Source organism: Aulonocara stuartgranti, assembly GCF_965226115.1.
Source record: "Aulonocara stuartgranti genome assembly, chromosome: 14".
NCBI classification, from domain to species: Eukaryota; Metazoa; Chordata; class Actinopteri; order Cichliformes; family Cichlidae; genus Aulonocara; species Aulonocara stuartgranti.
In genome coordinates this window covers 29,385,262-29,401,486 of record NC_138950.1, presented here as the reverse complement: position 1 = coordinate 29,401,486, position 16,225 = coordinate 29,385,262, and the positions used below count along the sequence as shown (strand labels likewise).

Sequence of the window (16,225 nt, the reverse complement as noted above, 5' to 3'; positions counted from 1 at the left end):
TTTTTTACATTATAGAGTGTAAATTAAAGGGTAAGTAAAACCTAAATAACACATCTGCACAGTCTATGTTAATGTGTAGATGTGTGTATCTGTACATTTGGGGGGGGAAAGGGTTAGGGTTACCCTAAAATAAAAATCAACTTTCATGAATGTGAGAATCCATATTTTGTACTTGTAATTTGGCCATTTCTGTGATCTGTTAAACACAGAGGAAATGATGTGAGCTATTACATGTAGGAGCTGGTAGTGTGGTCCATAGCAACATGTATGTCAGGGGAATGTTTGTGTCTCTGACAGCCAAAAGAATATTATCATGGAGTGTGTATGCTAAGGGCAGAGGGGCACAATAGTGCACATTTCTTACATTGTATTAAATCAGGAAGTGAAAAGGTTATGATTTTTTTCTTAGAATATGACTGTTTTTGTGAAATTCATGCATTCAGATACTATTGCTGAGGCATTCTGTGTAATTACCTCAAAAATGTTGCTTTGTGTTTACCAATTAAAAAGGATTCTTCATGAACGGGAGGAAACAAAAGGTAATGGAAGGTAAGTTTAAAAAAAAATGAGAGCATGTATTTTAGTTTTAACATGTGTGTTTTTTCAAAAGGTCAACTGAAAGAAATTCTTTTTTTCTTAATGGGTGTGACACCATCAGTTATAATTTGCTGGGTTAGAATAAAGTAAGAAAAAAAAATAAGTATGCATTGTCTTAGTAGATATGAAGGAAATTTAATGCTTAGTGGAAGTAACTGTATAACAATGTTTAGTTCATCTTGATGCATTCTCAATCATCCAGGGAAGTAAATCTTTAAAAAGTTGATTCTGTTCATCTGGACGTAGCGTTTTGTGGGAGAAACGTTTCGTCACTCATCCAAGTGACTCAGCTGAGACTGAAGAAGTCACTTGGATGAGTGACGAAACGTTTCTCCCACAAAACGTTACGTCCAGATGAACAGAATCAACTTTTTGGAGAATGTTTAGTTCAGTTCCTTTGATATTGAGACCCAGTTTTCTCCTGTTGAATAATCTTTTAGTCTTATATTCCAATAAATCATATTAAATTAATCTGATTATGTGTATTTATGTATGTATTTATTGGCCATACATTTTCCCAGTAAAACATGCGAAACACATACTTTACAGCGTATCAAGCTTTCATTTCATCAGCTTGATTGCCTTCAGATAGTATTCATTAAAACCACTTTAACTGATGCTGGGGTGTTGCCAGTTTTATTTTTCTTTAATAAGTTAGACTCCAAACCTATATTTGCTCCAATGGCCATGAGTAAGTTAACCCTTGTGTGGTGTTCGTATTTTTGTTACTCAGCCAGTGTTCATGGGTCTGGTGGACCCGCTAGAGTTTTGGCTTTCCAAATTAACACTATCAAACAATTTTATGTTAAATTACTCAACAGATGTTTACTTCATCCCAATTACAAGACATATGAACAGCAAACATGGTTAATTTTTTCCCTTTACCTTTGTTAGATCACATTTATGAATTAATGTGCTTCTCGTTTTTCTTTTATATAAAATGTTATAAATAAATCAGTTATAATCAAGTGGAGTGAGTGGAAAGACACAACACATTTACACGTGAAAAAATAATTAATTGTTTAATTTTTCTTTTGAAAAAAACTGAACACGGGTCTCACAGACCCGAACACCATACAAGGGTTAATATGACTATTTTTGACAAATCTGTGCATTTAGATACTATATCTTAAGGAATTATCTGTAATTACCTCAAAAAACTTTTTTATGGTTTAACAATTTCAGATGCAGACCCAAGAACAATGATGGCAGCAAAAGCACGAAGGAAATGTAACAACTTGAGATCATGTATTTAATTTTAATTAACATGTAGTTTTTGTCTAAAGTCAGCTGATGGAAATTTTTATTTTCTTAATATGTGTCTGTCAAGAGATGTATTCTAAAGACACTTCTTCAGTAGAGAGTCAGAGAGTGGAAACACACAGTTTTACTTGCAGCAAGGGCAGTCACAGAGCGCTCACACGAGAGTGGGGGCTCAGGGACTTTCTTAATATTTGTCAAACCATCATTTACAATTTGCTGGGTTACAATAAAATACTAAGAACTTATTCATTTCTATTTTTCTTATATTGGTAGACATGAAGGGAATTTAACGCTAAGTGGAAGTGACTGTACAATGTTTAGTTCAGTTGCTTAGATGATGAGTTTTCCAGTTTTCTCCTATAGAATAATCTATTAGTCTTATATTCCAGTAGATCAAATGAAAACAAGGATTTAAACACTGTTTTAAGCCCCTGAATTTAATATATTGTTGATATATTTTCACAGTATAGTATGTGAAATGCATAGTTTACATCGTATCAAGCTTTCATCTCATCAGTTTGATTACTTTCAGATGGTATTCATTAAGACCACGGTAGCTGATGGTGTGGTGTTGACAGTTTTTATCTTTATTAGTGAGTTCAGACAGTTGTAAACATTTGATGTTTGATGTGGAGCTCTTATGTAATGATTACATTTTTAAGATGTAATTTTCAAGTGAAAAACATAATATTTATCTGTTGCATAGTTTACAGTGCGGTGTTTTATGCACTGAGTTATCATGTAGAGTTCTGTTTGTCATCTAGCACCATAATCGGGTTTTGTTTTTATTGCATCTTAGATTTTCCAGCTGCTGTGCCTGAGCAGCCACCCAGAGACCCTTTGCTGCAGTTAGTCTCCCTGCAGGAGGCGTCTGGCTGCTGGCTGCTTGATCCAGCTCTGGCTGCTGCACTGGGACAGACCAACGAGGAGGTGGAAAAGTCAAAGCCTGAAAAGGTGCACTGCTGTCAATTTAAATATTAACACAAAATGATGATGTGAGATAAAACAGATTTGATTCTATAATTTGAACAAAAACACATGATATAATTAAAAACACACCATAAAACAAATAAAATGAAGTCAAACTAAACGTAGGCCTGCCTCACAGCCTGAGAATAAACATCTGCATATCAGAAGCTAAAACACTGGTGGTAATCACACTCCTAACCTCCCACTGAGCTGCACCAGCGTCTGATATTATCCAGAAACCACACGGCAGCAGAAATTATTTTCCTCATCAGTTGTTGTAAAAACATGTCAGCACATTATTTTAGAGCATTTATGACATCACAGTTTGGGATTTCATCAGGAAGAGCATCCAGTGTAATAATCTGCCAAATCAAATATGCAGAGCTGCCCACCTTGGTGACCCCGTGTGACATAGAAGTACACAAACATATGTAATATTACTGGTTGTAGAAAGTAAAATGTGTGTTCTGTCTGTTTTATTTGATTGATTTTGATTTGGGGAATTAGACCAGCAGTGAAGTGTGGGCCACCATTCTGGCTCTGATCTGGCTTCATGGTTTCAAGATGGATGCAAAGGACGAGTGGGAGCTTCTGGCTATGAAGGCTGCCTCGTGGCTCTGTGCTCACAATGGTACTAGCAATGATTGTAACAGATAAAATAACAGCTTTAAAAAACTGTTTCATTCTACAGCTTTCCTCCCACAATCATTATTTTAATATCTGTGTTGTGTTTTTAGCACCGTGTGTGTCAGAGTGTGTGGATGCTGGAAATGTCCTGCTGGGTTGCAGCGTGAAGAAAGAAGCTCTGGGACTCTGAGGGTTTTCTTAAAGTAGCTTCATCTTCAGAGTGAACAGAAGCAGGTCTGCTTACTCCACACTGCCTTTGATACAGAGCTGTTTTATATCATCAGCCCCTTTTACATGTTTATTTGTTATGAAATGAAAATTGCTATATATTGTTGTTCTTAATTGGTACTTGAAATTTGTACCATATTTTGGTTATGTGCACAATTATCTGAATACTCCTAACACAGTAGAAGATTGGACCACTGCTGTGGCAGCTCATTCACAAAGTGTTTTAATTCCCTTTCTCTGCCACTAGATGGCGATTATGTTCATGTTTTTACTGATTTCACACAGAAACACCAAAACCAATCTAAGAAGTCTTTTCCCTTCCTGTTATAGTTCTGAAAATGGCTTCAATTCAGGACATTTTCAAGATGGTCCTCAGTGAATTGGAGTGAATAGAGCTAAACATTTAAAATAACTATTTACAGTGTTTACACCATCTTATAAACAAAAAGTCTATCTTGTTTATTTAAAAAAACAAAACGATTTTAAGGCCAAATTGAAATGAAAACATACAGAACGTCATTCTGTTTTTCCCACAGGAGTTACAATTTTATCCATAAAACACTTTCATTCTGGTAATCGACACTGATTGATCCTTGAACGTCTTAAGGCAGCACATAGTCTTCGTTCATGTTTGCTTACTTATGACTGTAGCTGGAGTTGAACTGTAGTCAAATGTAAAAAGAATGCCAACTGAAAAGCTGTGTTAGGTCTAATAAAGACTTGTCAATAGTTTAATTGACTTTACATTTCAGGGAGGTATGAATGGCAAAGTACTGAAGAAATGACAAAAGATATGTTTTTAAATACTACCAGTTTTGTATTTGTAAATCACAATTTCAAAGTCAGTACTTTAGTTGTTCTTTTTATAAACTTATGATGCAATTTCATCCCTCTTTTATTTTCCTCGATATATAACACTCTCATTTTCTTTTGAATGTTGCTGTTCTTGTTATCTTTGTATTAATTGTAATCATTTTTTATTTTGAAATCATAGCATATACCTGACCTTCTCCATACATGGGGAGCTACCTGCTGTGATCACTGTTTGTGAATAAAGGGGCAGCTGAAAGTAGCTTTTAGATCATTTGGTATTATTTCATTTTCATTGTTAAATCATGAAGTGACATCACATTTTTACGTGAAAAATTATATTAATTTAGACATACACACATATTTGTAACTATAAATGCAAGAAAAGTATATCCATATAATTGTCATTATAATCTCAAACAACTCCAGGATCCAAATTTTGGTTACATTTTAAAAGTTGAAGCCACATTAGGTTTACAATCATATATGAAAAGGAAAATTATTTTTTACATTTTAGAAATCAGAGTACTCATTATTTTACTTTTGTGAGTAAAATGATAAAACAATAAAATGCCTAATCATTCACTAACAGATGAATCTTTACAGCTCCAATGCATGTTTTGCACTTAGCCTAGGACAGCCACAGAGTTACACAGAATAAAACCACTAACCAGACTAAACTAGACAGATTAATGATTTAAAGTATGCTGAATATAAAAAGTAGCATAATTTAAACTCACATTAACTCATGTTAGCTATAATAACAAATTCTGATTTATATTTATATAAATATAAGTACAGTTGTAATCACTGCAAAATTATTCTCAGATCTGTCGCCCACTGAATGCTTCAGAAAAAGCCTCATTTAGAGGTATACATAATGATCAGGGATCAAAATGAACTTGTCCTTCTATTTGATTCGAATCAACTCTGCAGTGACTCCATCTACCCAAAGCCAAAGTCCAACCGAGAGAGGCTGAGTGAATGTGGTCTGGACTCTGTGGAGGAGGGTCATGGTTTCAGAGATGCTGTAGAATGACATAATGCCTGCACTGTGATCCAGGTAGACCCCTACTCTGAAGGACCGAGGACCTGAGAGCTTAGTTTGTACATTGTTGTGCCAAAATACATAACTGTTTGTGTCACAACATAATGCCCATGATTTGTCATTGAAACCAAATAAACATTCATATGACTTCCCTATTCTTCTGATATTCTTATATGCAACTGCTACACCGACTCCTCCCCCTCTCCATTCCACCTCCCAGTAGCAACGCCCAGTCAGACTCTCTCTACTCAGGACCTGCTCCCATCCACTGAATCTATCTGGATGATGAAAATAAGCCTGTTTTTGTTTCACCCTTGTTGCTTTTCTATTGCCCTCAGATAATAACACATGTGGAAATGCAGTGTTTGGATCCAGCGTGATTTCACTGGAGTATTTTAAGAATCCAGCCCTGGTCTTTGGCTCTGGTGGTGAGAGCAGAGCATCCTTTTCAGTGACTTTTAGTGAGGAATTTGTCCATTTCTCTCTCAGAAATTCCTGTAGTTTATCTCTGGCCTCTGAAAGAGCTGCTGTCACATCCTCAAAGTACCTCTGAGGACAGATGCTTATACTGGATGAGGGTGTAGAGTCAGTGAGTGTTGACAGTGAGGGGTAGGTGTGTAGAAACTGGTTGTGATCCTCAGTGTGTGAGAGCTGCTCCAGTTCTGCATCTTTCCTCTTTAGCTCAGCGATCTCTTTCTCCAGTTTTTCCAGAACCTCTTTGACTCGATTCACTTCAGTTTCCTGCTTGGATCTGATCTGCTGCTTCACATCAGAGCTTCTATTCTGAATGAGACTAATCAGTTCAGTGAACATCTTCTCACTGTCCACCACTGTTTTATCAGCAGAGCTAATGATGGCCTCCACCTGTTGCTGAAGCAGCTTGACATCTTTCTCTCTGTTCTGGATACTCTGCTGGATTTTTAGTCGTCTCACCTCGAGCTCTTTCTGTTTCTCTGTCCTTTCTGTTGCAGCCGGGACCGTTTCATGGCCTTTATGTTCATCCAGCAAGCAGAGATAGCAGACAGTCTGCTGATCAGTACGACAAAAAATCTTCATCACCTCATTATGGCGAAAACAGATGTTCTCTTGGAGCTTCTTGAATGGCCCAGCAAGTGTATGCTTACTTAGTTGGGCAACATCATGGTGAGGTTGTAGGTGTTTCCTGCAGTAAGAAACTAAACAGACCAGACAGGTTTTGCTGGCTTTCAGCTTCATTCCAGTACAGACATCACAGGACACGTCTTCAGGTCCAGCATAGCAGTGATCAGCCAGAATAGCCTGGGGTCCAGTTTTCTTCATGTCTTCCACCAGCTCTGCCAACAAGATGTTTTTCTCCAGGATAGGCCTTGGTGTGAAAGTCTTCCTGCACTGAGGGCAGGTGTGGATTTGCTTCCTGTCCTCATCATCAAAGTGGATTTTAATGCAGTTCAAGCAGTAGCTGTGTCCACAGGGAATAGTCACTGGAATATGCAGTAGCTCCAAACAGATTGAACAAGAGAATTTCTCTGAATCCAACTGATTTAGTCTCTGTGCCATTTCTCCTCTCAACAGCAGTGAATCACCAGATATTGGGCAAAAGCAGCTCAACTCAACTCACAGCATTCTGTGAGCTGAGTCTGTGGAAGGGGAGGAGCCAGCACAAAAGCAACACTGAAACCTGTTTCTAAGAAAAGCTGCCAAACTATCAAAGATTCCAGGACAGGGAGCAGTCTGAGTCGACTTCCTTCTTTCTTTAGAACTCCTTTGGCATGTTAACCTGAAATAACCTTTTAATATATAAATTTTTGGTGTTCACCTGTGCATGTTTATGTTAATTTTTCTATTCCAAACAGCAAAAAAAAATGTGATCCAGTATTAGTCTGTGAAGGTTCTCAGTCATCCAGGTCATCGTAGTCTAAGGAGCTTGGAAAGAAAAGACTTTGCTTTCCAAGGCATGGCATTTCCTTCCTTTTTTACAACAGCTGTGTTTATTAAATTCATATTGATGAATCCAGTGACTTAAAGTTTATCCCGTCTTCACATTTCAGATAGTAGAAACGGCTGTAGAATATGGGTAAAGCCTTTCTTCAATCATGACTAATAACTGAAACTCCTCCAATAATTAGTGAAATGCTACACTACTAAGCAACAAATGAACCTGAATGCTTGTGGCTCAGGAGATGCACTCAAAACAGAGTATAGAAGTGTTATATAAGTACCAGTCCATTTAAGGTATATTGAATATGAAGAATAGTTTAGCTAAGAATAAGTAAGAAAGGGGAAGTGACTTTGAATTTGGCGTGGTTGTTATTGCCAGATGGGCTCATCTGAATATTTTAGGAACTCTTCATCTACAAAATAGTGAAGAAGGCACTAATTCTCCCATTTATGAACTAACTACTTTCAGCTGCTCCCTTGTAACATGGCACCACCACAGTGTGATGCTCCACGTGCGTGATTTTGGCAGTTTCATATCAGAAGCCCTTCCTGCTGACAGTTGCTCTGATATGAGACTGATGACTCCATGAGATAATAATAATGGATTGGATTTATATAGCGCTTTTCAAGGCACCCAAAGCGCTTTACAATGCCACTATTCATTCACTCTCACATTCACACATTGGTGGAGGCAAGCTACGGTTGTAGCTGCCCTGGGGCAGACTGACAGAAGCAAGGCTGCCATATCGCTCCATCGGCCCCTCTGGCCAACACCAGTAGGGTAAAGTGTCTTGCCCAAGGACACAACGACCAGGACAGAGAGCCCGGGGATCGAACCGGCAACCTTCCGGTTACAGGATACACTTCCCAAACCCCTGAGCCACGGTCGGAGCATCATGCCTCGTTAGCTGGGGGTCCTGGGGGACCCAGCCAGCACATCCTCGTGACCACTGACAGCTCTGGGGAGTCCGTTTAGCCACCGCCTGCAGTGTCACCTCCTGTGACTTCCACACTGTCGCCTGCAGCGTCTTGTCCTGCAGTTGCCATGCCACCAGCTCGTCCACATCTGGCTCAGCCTGCTCGACCTTGCCCACATCTGGTTCGGTGTCAGCAGCCACCTTCCAGGCCGCTGACTGAACTTCTTCGCCAGCGTGGTCAGCCTCCTCAACTGCTCCGTCGCCACCGCTGGTTCTGCGGTCGGCCTCCTGAAATGCTGTGCCATAGACTTTTGTGCCGTCAACCTCGGGGTCAGCCCCCTGAAGTGCTCAGTGATGAACTATTGAGCCGTAGGCCTGCAGGTCGGCCCCCAGATCAATGTGTTTGAACTCATGACACCTATTCTGTTTGGGACTGTTCTGTGCTCCTGTGCCCTCTGTGGACATTTTCTTTTGGACTTTGTTTTGGACTGGGTTGGTGACCCAGTGTCTTCAGTTTTGCATCATTATTGAATTTTTTGTCATCACTTTCCTTTTCTAGTCTTTTGATTTCTGTTCTGTGTTCTATGGCTGCTGTATCCCTAAGTGATGTCGGCGTCTGTTTTGTTTCCTGTTTTACTTTGACATAAGACACAGACTTTCAATGTATTTAGTTTTGCTTCCCTCGCTCTCGTCATGTCAGATTACTCCCAGCTGTGCTCCCCTTCTGTGTCTCATGCCCTCGTTATCCCAGTGTGTATTTAAGCCCTGTGTTTTCCTTGTTCTGTGTTGGGTTGTGGATAGGGATGGGTATCGAGAACCGGTTCACACTGTTTCAATTCCTTGGAATTGTTTGCCATTTTTGCAAACGATTCCCTTATCGATTCCAGTCGCCCCGAATGACGTCACCACGTTGCGGAGCGTCATTTACCTGGCAGGAAACACGGCGCGTAAGCGGCTCAAACGCTCAAAAGTTTGATTATACTTTACGAGAACGGATGACAACAGGGCAACTTGCAATACTTGCAAAGTAGTTTCATTTAAGGGAGGAAACACTACAAATATGCAAAAGCATTTGCTCACAAAACACGTGATGACCTTAAATGAATGTCATCGTTAGCTTGATAGCATAATTGCCTAAGTCATTTTTTTGTGTTTTCGGAAAACAAGAAAAAACTAATTTTCTAAATATCACATGCATATTTTTAATTGATATTTTCACAGAACATTTAAGTATATGTGAGGAAAAGTATGGAAAAAGAACAAAACCCAACATCATTTCTTTTGTCTAATAAAAGTGACTTAGGCAGATTATGCCTATGACTTAGGCAGTTTTTCTTCAAACTATAAAATGAACATGACATACTATAATGTAACCATAACACACTGTAACTTTTCAATTTTAATCACAAAATGGCAGCTAGAGTAAGGAGACTTACTCACTTCACCTCACCCACCCATTAATTTGCAGAGGAGGCCTGTAGGCTCATAAAAGAGGTGTGCGTGTGTCTATGTGTGTTTGTATCTGTCTGTGTGTGTTTGTCTCTCTCTTCTCTCTCTTTCTCTTCGTGTGCGGGTGTGTGTGTGTGCGTGTGTGTGTGCGTGCGTGTGTGTGTGTGTACTATTTGGTAGGCTATGTATACTACTGATGAGGAAGATCATCATAGTACTTGTGGGCCACTCTTGGTAGTACATTTTTCATTGACTGTAAGTCACTGTATTTCCTCAGGGTGATGGGCAACTGAGCAGGAAAGAGTGGGATCCACTTGAATGGCTTGTTGTCGGGTATGCTGATGCGCCGAGGCAGGTCTTCCCAGTCAGATTCAAAATCCAGCTTGTACCTGATCCGTCCATCAGTCAAGTACTGCAAAGCCCGGAGGTCATGGACTGTGGGGTCCCCAACTTTTTTGCCGGGTCGAATATTGGTGACATAGGTGCCAGATAACTTCATGAAGTCATTGTGGTATAGTTGAGTCACCCTGTATGGGGATGGATTAATGCGTGCAGCCTCAAAGATGACAACGTAATCTCGTGGAGTGTAAACGTCTTGCACAATGCGCCGTTCAATTAGACTGTGCATGGAGTCACACTCCATCTGTGTGTGGCCTGCAACTAGAAATTTCTGCTCAATGCTGACACCATGCTTCATGGCCAGGTAAAGGTAGGCGTTGCTGATGGTAGCACACCGGTTCTGATACCCGCAGCCATCACTCCAGACAATGACTTTCTCAATGTTTCTGTTGGCCTGTAGGACAGACTCAAAGTGGTTGGACTGCAGATGTGCAAAAACCTCACTGCTGAGGGAGCCTTCATGTTCTTCCCAAGCATAACAGTACCCATCTCTGTTGTTCATGTTGAAGCAGGTAAAGTTGTGCATCTGTAATTTAGTTTTGTAGTACATTGTACTTGCTTTTGTCTGGGGGCAAAGAAGAACGCGTTGAAGGTCCATTGTCCACACTGAAAGTGTGTCACTGGATTCATTTTTGTCTGCAGCCTTTTCAGCTTGAGCCTGACTCTTCAATCTCAAGTGTGTAGCAAGAGCATCCTCATCTGTATTTCCTACCTTGGCGCTTACACAGATGTCACATTGGCCTTTTTTTGGAATGAACACAGAGTAATCCTGCTCTCCAAAAACCTTCCGAAAGTATGTCTCACTCACAGCACGCTTTCCATTCTCATTGGCAGTATTCTGGTATTCCTTGTGAAGCTCTCTCAAAACTGTTCCTGGCTCCAGGAACTTCTTGTTCTGATAAGAGGGAACCTGGCGGCAGTAATGGGATGGGACTGTAGGTATTCCAGAGAGCCACTCTTTCAGGAAGGCCTGGTCTCCATCTGATATTGGCATATGAGGACCAGTCTTGTTGATCTTGGGGTTGGGCTGGGTATGAGTGTTGGGTTTCATGCCTGCAGTTAACCATGATCCAATGGTTCTCAGGGCAATACCAAGTGTGGAACAGAAAAGATTTTTGCAGACAGGTATTTTGCATCTATCTGAGAGTTGCAGGTGGTATAGCAGAGATGTTGTTCTCCTTGAATCAACACCACCTTTCTTCTGTTTTATGGGCACATTTTCAACAACAGTCTGGATATACACCTTGCGTGTCTCCCAGGAAGGCATGGACCAGAAATTGTTGAAGATTCCTCTTCTCTCAACTTCAGTCAGTAGCTCACAACTTCTTTTCGTTGACTTGAAGCAGTGCTGTGATGTGCATGGTGGGCCCATGGCCTTTGGTGGTCTCTCCTGTCCCATTGTATTCTTGTAATTCTCTCCCTTCAGACGCTTTTCTTTGATGACATTTTTCTTCCACGTATGGGGCAGTGGACGCTTGTGACGAACAGCAGAAGTGCTGGGGGTTGGACTGGCTTCCTCTTCCTCTGCTTCCACCTCCCCTCCTTCCTCTTCCTCCCCTTCATCTTCGTCTCCTTCCCCTTTCTTTTCCTCTCCTTCATCTTCCTCTCCTTCTCCTTCCTTTTCCTCTCCTTCCCCTTCCTTTTCTTCTCCTTCATCTTCGTCTCCTTCCCCTTTCTTTTCCTCTCCTTCATCTTCCTCTCCTTCTCCTTCCTTTTCCTCTCCTTCCCCTTCCTTTTCTTCTCCTTCATCTTCCTCTCCTTCCCCTTTCTTTTCCTCTCCTTCATCTTCCTCTCCTTCCTCTGGCTGCTTATCAGTCTGTTGCCCCATATCAACATAATTTCCTCCTTCTCCCTCATCTATATCCACCAACTCCTCTAAGTTCACATCAACTTCCTTTCCTGATGATACAACAGAAAATAAAATGCTGTTGGAGTATCTTAAAATGGTAAATCAAGATGACATCTAAATCTACTTGTGTAGTCAAAATGTCTGCTATGTAAAAAAAAAATAAAAATCAATTTGTACTATTAATATCAAATCAAATCAATTTATTTTTGTATAGCCCAAAATCACAACAACAGTCGCCTCAAAGGGCTACATGAATATTACTGGCAATAGAGTTCAACCAGTATCAGTCATTTGAACACAGTCAATATAAAGTCCAATTTAACAATTAACAATGAACCCAGGGCGTCCCCCGTCCTTAGACTCTCCTCCTAATAAAAAGCAAATGTTTGAAACATAATATAATTTGCAAACTTGCTGAAAATGCTCAAATTGCCTTTGAAATTGCCAAAGATTTTCTCTGGTAGCATGCTGCTGTTAGCTAGCTGCTAGCTTGTACTACATTACTATGCTAATGCTACACTACTAACGCTAATGTTAGCTAGCCATCATACTTTGTTTGCAACAAAAAAGTATTCTTTTAACATGGTCATAACCTCTTTGATTGAATGAAAATACATTTAGTGACCAAAAAACTAAAAAAATATGAACTTTTACCAGATGTAAATGAATCAAAAAGAAGAGCAAGGGCTTCACTTGCGGTCAACCTCTTCTTCTTATCAGCCATTTTGCATACATCAAAACTGCCTAAGTCAAATTGATTGTAGCAAAACTGCCTAAGTCCAATGGTAAAACTGCTTAAGTCAAATGAATGACTTAGGCAAGTATGTTTTTTGACTCTTATGAGTGTTGTGATTGGCCAATGACATAGGCAGACGGACAGGATGATGCAGCAGTGGTAGGGGAGTAAAGTTAGGCAAAAATCTCAATTTGACCAAAAAATGACTTAGGCACTTATGCTATGAAGCTAACGTCATGTTTTTAATTCCGCTCCGGACTCGTGAATCTCAACCCAGCAGCAGCGGTAACGTTTGCACGTCCTCTCCCATTAATGCGGCAGGTAAATAATCAACTAACAGTGCATATTATGTTAGCGCAATCTGCCTTATTACAAAACCGGCCATTACTGTGCATTTAGGTGACCATGATGAGAGAGACAGACAGAGTCTGGCTCAGATGCTGGCAGTTCTCGCTGCAGTCTACCGGTAGCGCCTCCTTTCAGGCCAGGATAGACGAATGTCACCGAGCAGTGACTAAGTTTGTGGTCAAAGGCTTGCACCCATTTGCCACAGCAGATGCCCCCGATTTTCGGTAAGTGAATTTGTTTAATTGTAGGCAGGGACATTACTGGATATTCTTGTGTAATTGCTACTGAATAATTTATAATTTATATACTTTGTTATTGCTACAGAAGAATATTTATTTTATTATTTTACATTTACATTTTTTTTCCCTGGGGACCCTGTGACACCCATTGAAGAGCCGTAGGCTGGATCTCTTAAGATCTCACTGTTGGGTTTGTAAGGCCATGTTACTCCTAAATTTCTATCTTGTTAAAAGAGAAGATATAAAACAAAGTTCTAAGCTAATCGACCTTAGTGTTCTCCTTTTTTAAAAAGAATCGATAAGAGAATCGATAAAGAATCGAATCGTTAAACAGAATCGAAAATGGAATCGGAATCGTGAAAATCTTATCAATACCCACCCCTAGTTGTTGACGTTCACGGCCTCCCTGTGCTGTGTTTGGAAATTATTCTTAGTTCTTGGTTCTGTTCCCGTGGGTTCTTTAGTTTTAGGTTCCAGTGTCCAGTCTAGTTTTGTGTTTATGATTTTGGTTGTGTTTCAGTAATGTTTATTTCTCTGATGAGTCATCCCAGTGAATAGACTGCACTTTAAGTTAACCTCTTGGTTATGAGTCCTGTGTGTGGGTCCTCCATCCTGCCTGCTCCACAGCACACTGCGACTGCTCCGTGACAAAAGATCTGCATTCGTAACAGAAACTACAACATACTCCTAAACAGGAACCAGGAAATAAATACATGTACCAGCAAAACTGGATTCCGTTTCTGAGAAAAGGAAGTGATTGTCAGAGGTTTGTAATTCTAATGAAGAGAGCAGTTTAAGCTGACTTTATAACTTGTTTTGGATCCTTTTCCCCTGTGGCATTAAAATTTTAAGGTTGTGGTTGTTAAATAACACACTGGTGTCATGAAAGGATATTTGTGATAAGCTCAGTTTGTTATAAATTTTACAGATGATAATGTCCTTTTCTTTTGTAAGTTACATTTAAATAAAACATTAAATAGCTGTGCTTTGCTCCTAGGAAGAAGCAAAGTAGTGGTAACTACAGAGGATAGCTACTCAAAAACTGTTCTCTTGCATATGCATGTTTTGTTATAGTTGCATATCACCCAGCACAGTGAATGCTTGTGCATCACCCAATTCACCTACACAATACCCTACACAATAATACACATAAACATACAGTGATATTTTTCAGTGTAAACCAACTGATATTTGTGGAAGTTATAATACTGAAGTTAGGGGATGATGTTATCAGTGCATGTGTAGTGGGTTAGATTTTGTAAATGTTCTGTTTCTGCATGGTGTCTGTGAACGCAGCATGAACATTCAACTTTCCCCTAGCTCTCCAATCAGAGGTTGGTTATAAGGTGCAGCTGTGGCCTACACCCTGAGATGAGTTTGATTTTTATTTGGGATTAATAGAAGCTTTAGTGTCTTACTGATTGATTAATTACTTAGGAACCTGCAGACATATCAGTATAAAATGTGCGGGGGCAGCTGCAAAGCCCATAACCAGTGCTTGATATCCATCATGGCCACCTCTTAGCTCAGGGCCTGCAAAACAAGCAGCTTCTCCCCACCAGTTTTAACTGGTTGTAAAACTCTGCCGGGGGGTTACTCTTTTGGGAAGACTAACTGAAGAAAACTGGTTCTGAACAAAAGTTGCGCATGATAATATTTAATCACTCCTTGCCTGCTTTATTAAATAATAATTGAAGGAAGAAGTGTAAATAATGTAAATACCACCATATTTATATCATAGTTCATAATATAGCATGTGTATTTCAGTAATAGCCTATTTATTTTAGTATAATTGTGTGCAGTTCTTAACAGTCCACACGAGTCCAGATTTCCAAGGACACAGATCACATGAGAGTTATCTGTGATACTCCTAACTATAAGTTAACTTCAGTTAACCAAGTCACAAAATTCTTTTATCATTAAAAACAAAAACACTCATATCTCCTGTTAATTATCGCAGTGTCAGCTGTTTAATTCACAGCAACTTCTGCAGCAAATATGGTAACCATGGACACTGAGCGGATGGATCGATGCAGGTCAGACTTTGGGAAGTATCCCTCATGTCTCTTTGAAACTAAAAAGAGGTCATTCATCAACTGTGCAGCTAGTTTTCCAGCACGGTTCTGCTGTAAAACTGCAAAACAAATGGAATGTGTTGATGATGACAATAGTGGGTCTGCCTGGGAGTTTTACTGATGAGCATCAGTAATAAAGTCATAGACAAAACTTTATTTACCATTTTCATGTTGGCTGCAAAATTTTTTTTACATATAAGATCTCATATGTAGTGTCTGTTAGACACAGACACTCCTTGCTCAGAATGGTCGTACCCATGAGAACAACAAATAAAATATTCTTTCAAACACTGTTTGATGCTGTAGTATGTTTTTATTTGATTTGTTCTCATAATAACTTTTCTATTTTAGCAAGATGTGTGTCTGAGTGTGTGGAAGCTGGAAATGTCCTGTTGGGCTGCAGAGTGAAGAAAGAAGCTCTGGGTCTCTGAGGATTTTCTTAATGTGCCTTCACCTTCAACAGAAGCAGATCTACTTACACCATACTGCCTTCAGTTCGGTGCTGAGTGTTATAAATGCTGTTTAATCAGTATTTCTTTAAATTTCTTTTGAACTATTTCTATGATCTGTAAGCCAACTATACAACCTTATTTGTGCTGATTAATGAAAGGTATGCACAGTAAATTACAGAATAACGTGGAAGAGTAAGCTCAATTATTTTGAGTAAGATTTTTCAGCACTTCAGAGCTTTTGCAAAGTAAAAATGAAACTCACAGAAGGTATTCTCAAGTAAACAAAAAGAAAACAAACAAGC

The 16,225-nt window shown here is 39.6% G+C and overlaps 2 protein-coding genes across 5 annotated transcripts; one reads left to right on the top strand and one right to left on the bottom strand.

Moving 5' to 3' along the window:
• Nucleotides 1-273: 273 nt before the first annotated feature.
• Nucleotides 274-3,743, top strand: LOC309688237 (von Willebrand factor A domain-containing protein 5A-like). Of its 4 annotated transcripts, none has more exons than XM_082503840.1 (5): nt 274-549; nt 1,783-1,845; nt 2,660-2,814; nt 3,337-3,460; nt 3,567-3,743. In XM_082503840.1, the coding sequence occupies exons 1-5, from the start codon at nt 519-521 to the stop codon at nt 3,644-3,646; spliced, it is 453 nt and encodes a 150-aa protein (XP_082359966.1). In that variant the 5' UTR covers nt 274-518; the 3' UTR covers nt 3,647-3,743. The 4 variants fall into 4 exon arrangements, with proteins under 4 accessions (XP_082359966.1, XP_082359967.1, XP_082359968.1 ...); XM_082503841.1 differs by having other exon boundaries at nt 275-549; nt 1,783-1,827; XM_082503842.1 differs by lacking the exon at nt 1,783-1,845 and having other exon boundaries at nt 278-549.
• Nucleotides 3,744-4,531: 788 nt separating this feature from the next.
• On the bottom strand, nt 4,532-7,565 carry LOC309688215 (tripartite motif-containing protein 16-like). Its single transcript, XM_082503793.1, has one exon. It carries the CDS (start codon nt 7,076-7,078, stop codon nt 5,405-5,407), a length of 1,674 nt encoding a protein of 557 aa, XP_082359919.1. The 5' UTR covers nt 7,079-7,565; the 3' UTR covers nt 4,532-5,404.
• Between the last annotated feature and the right edge of the window lie 8,660 nt (nt 7,566-16,225).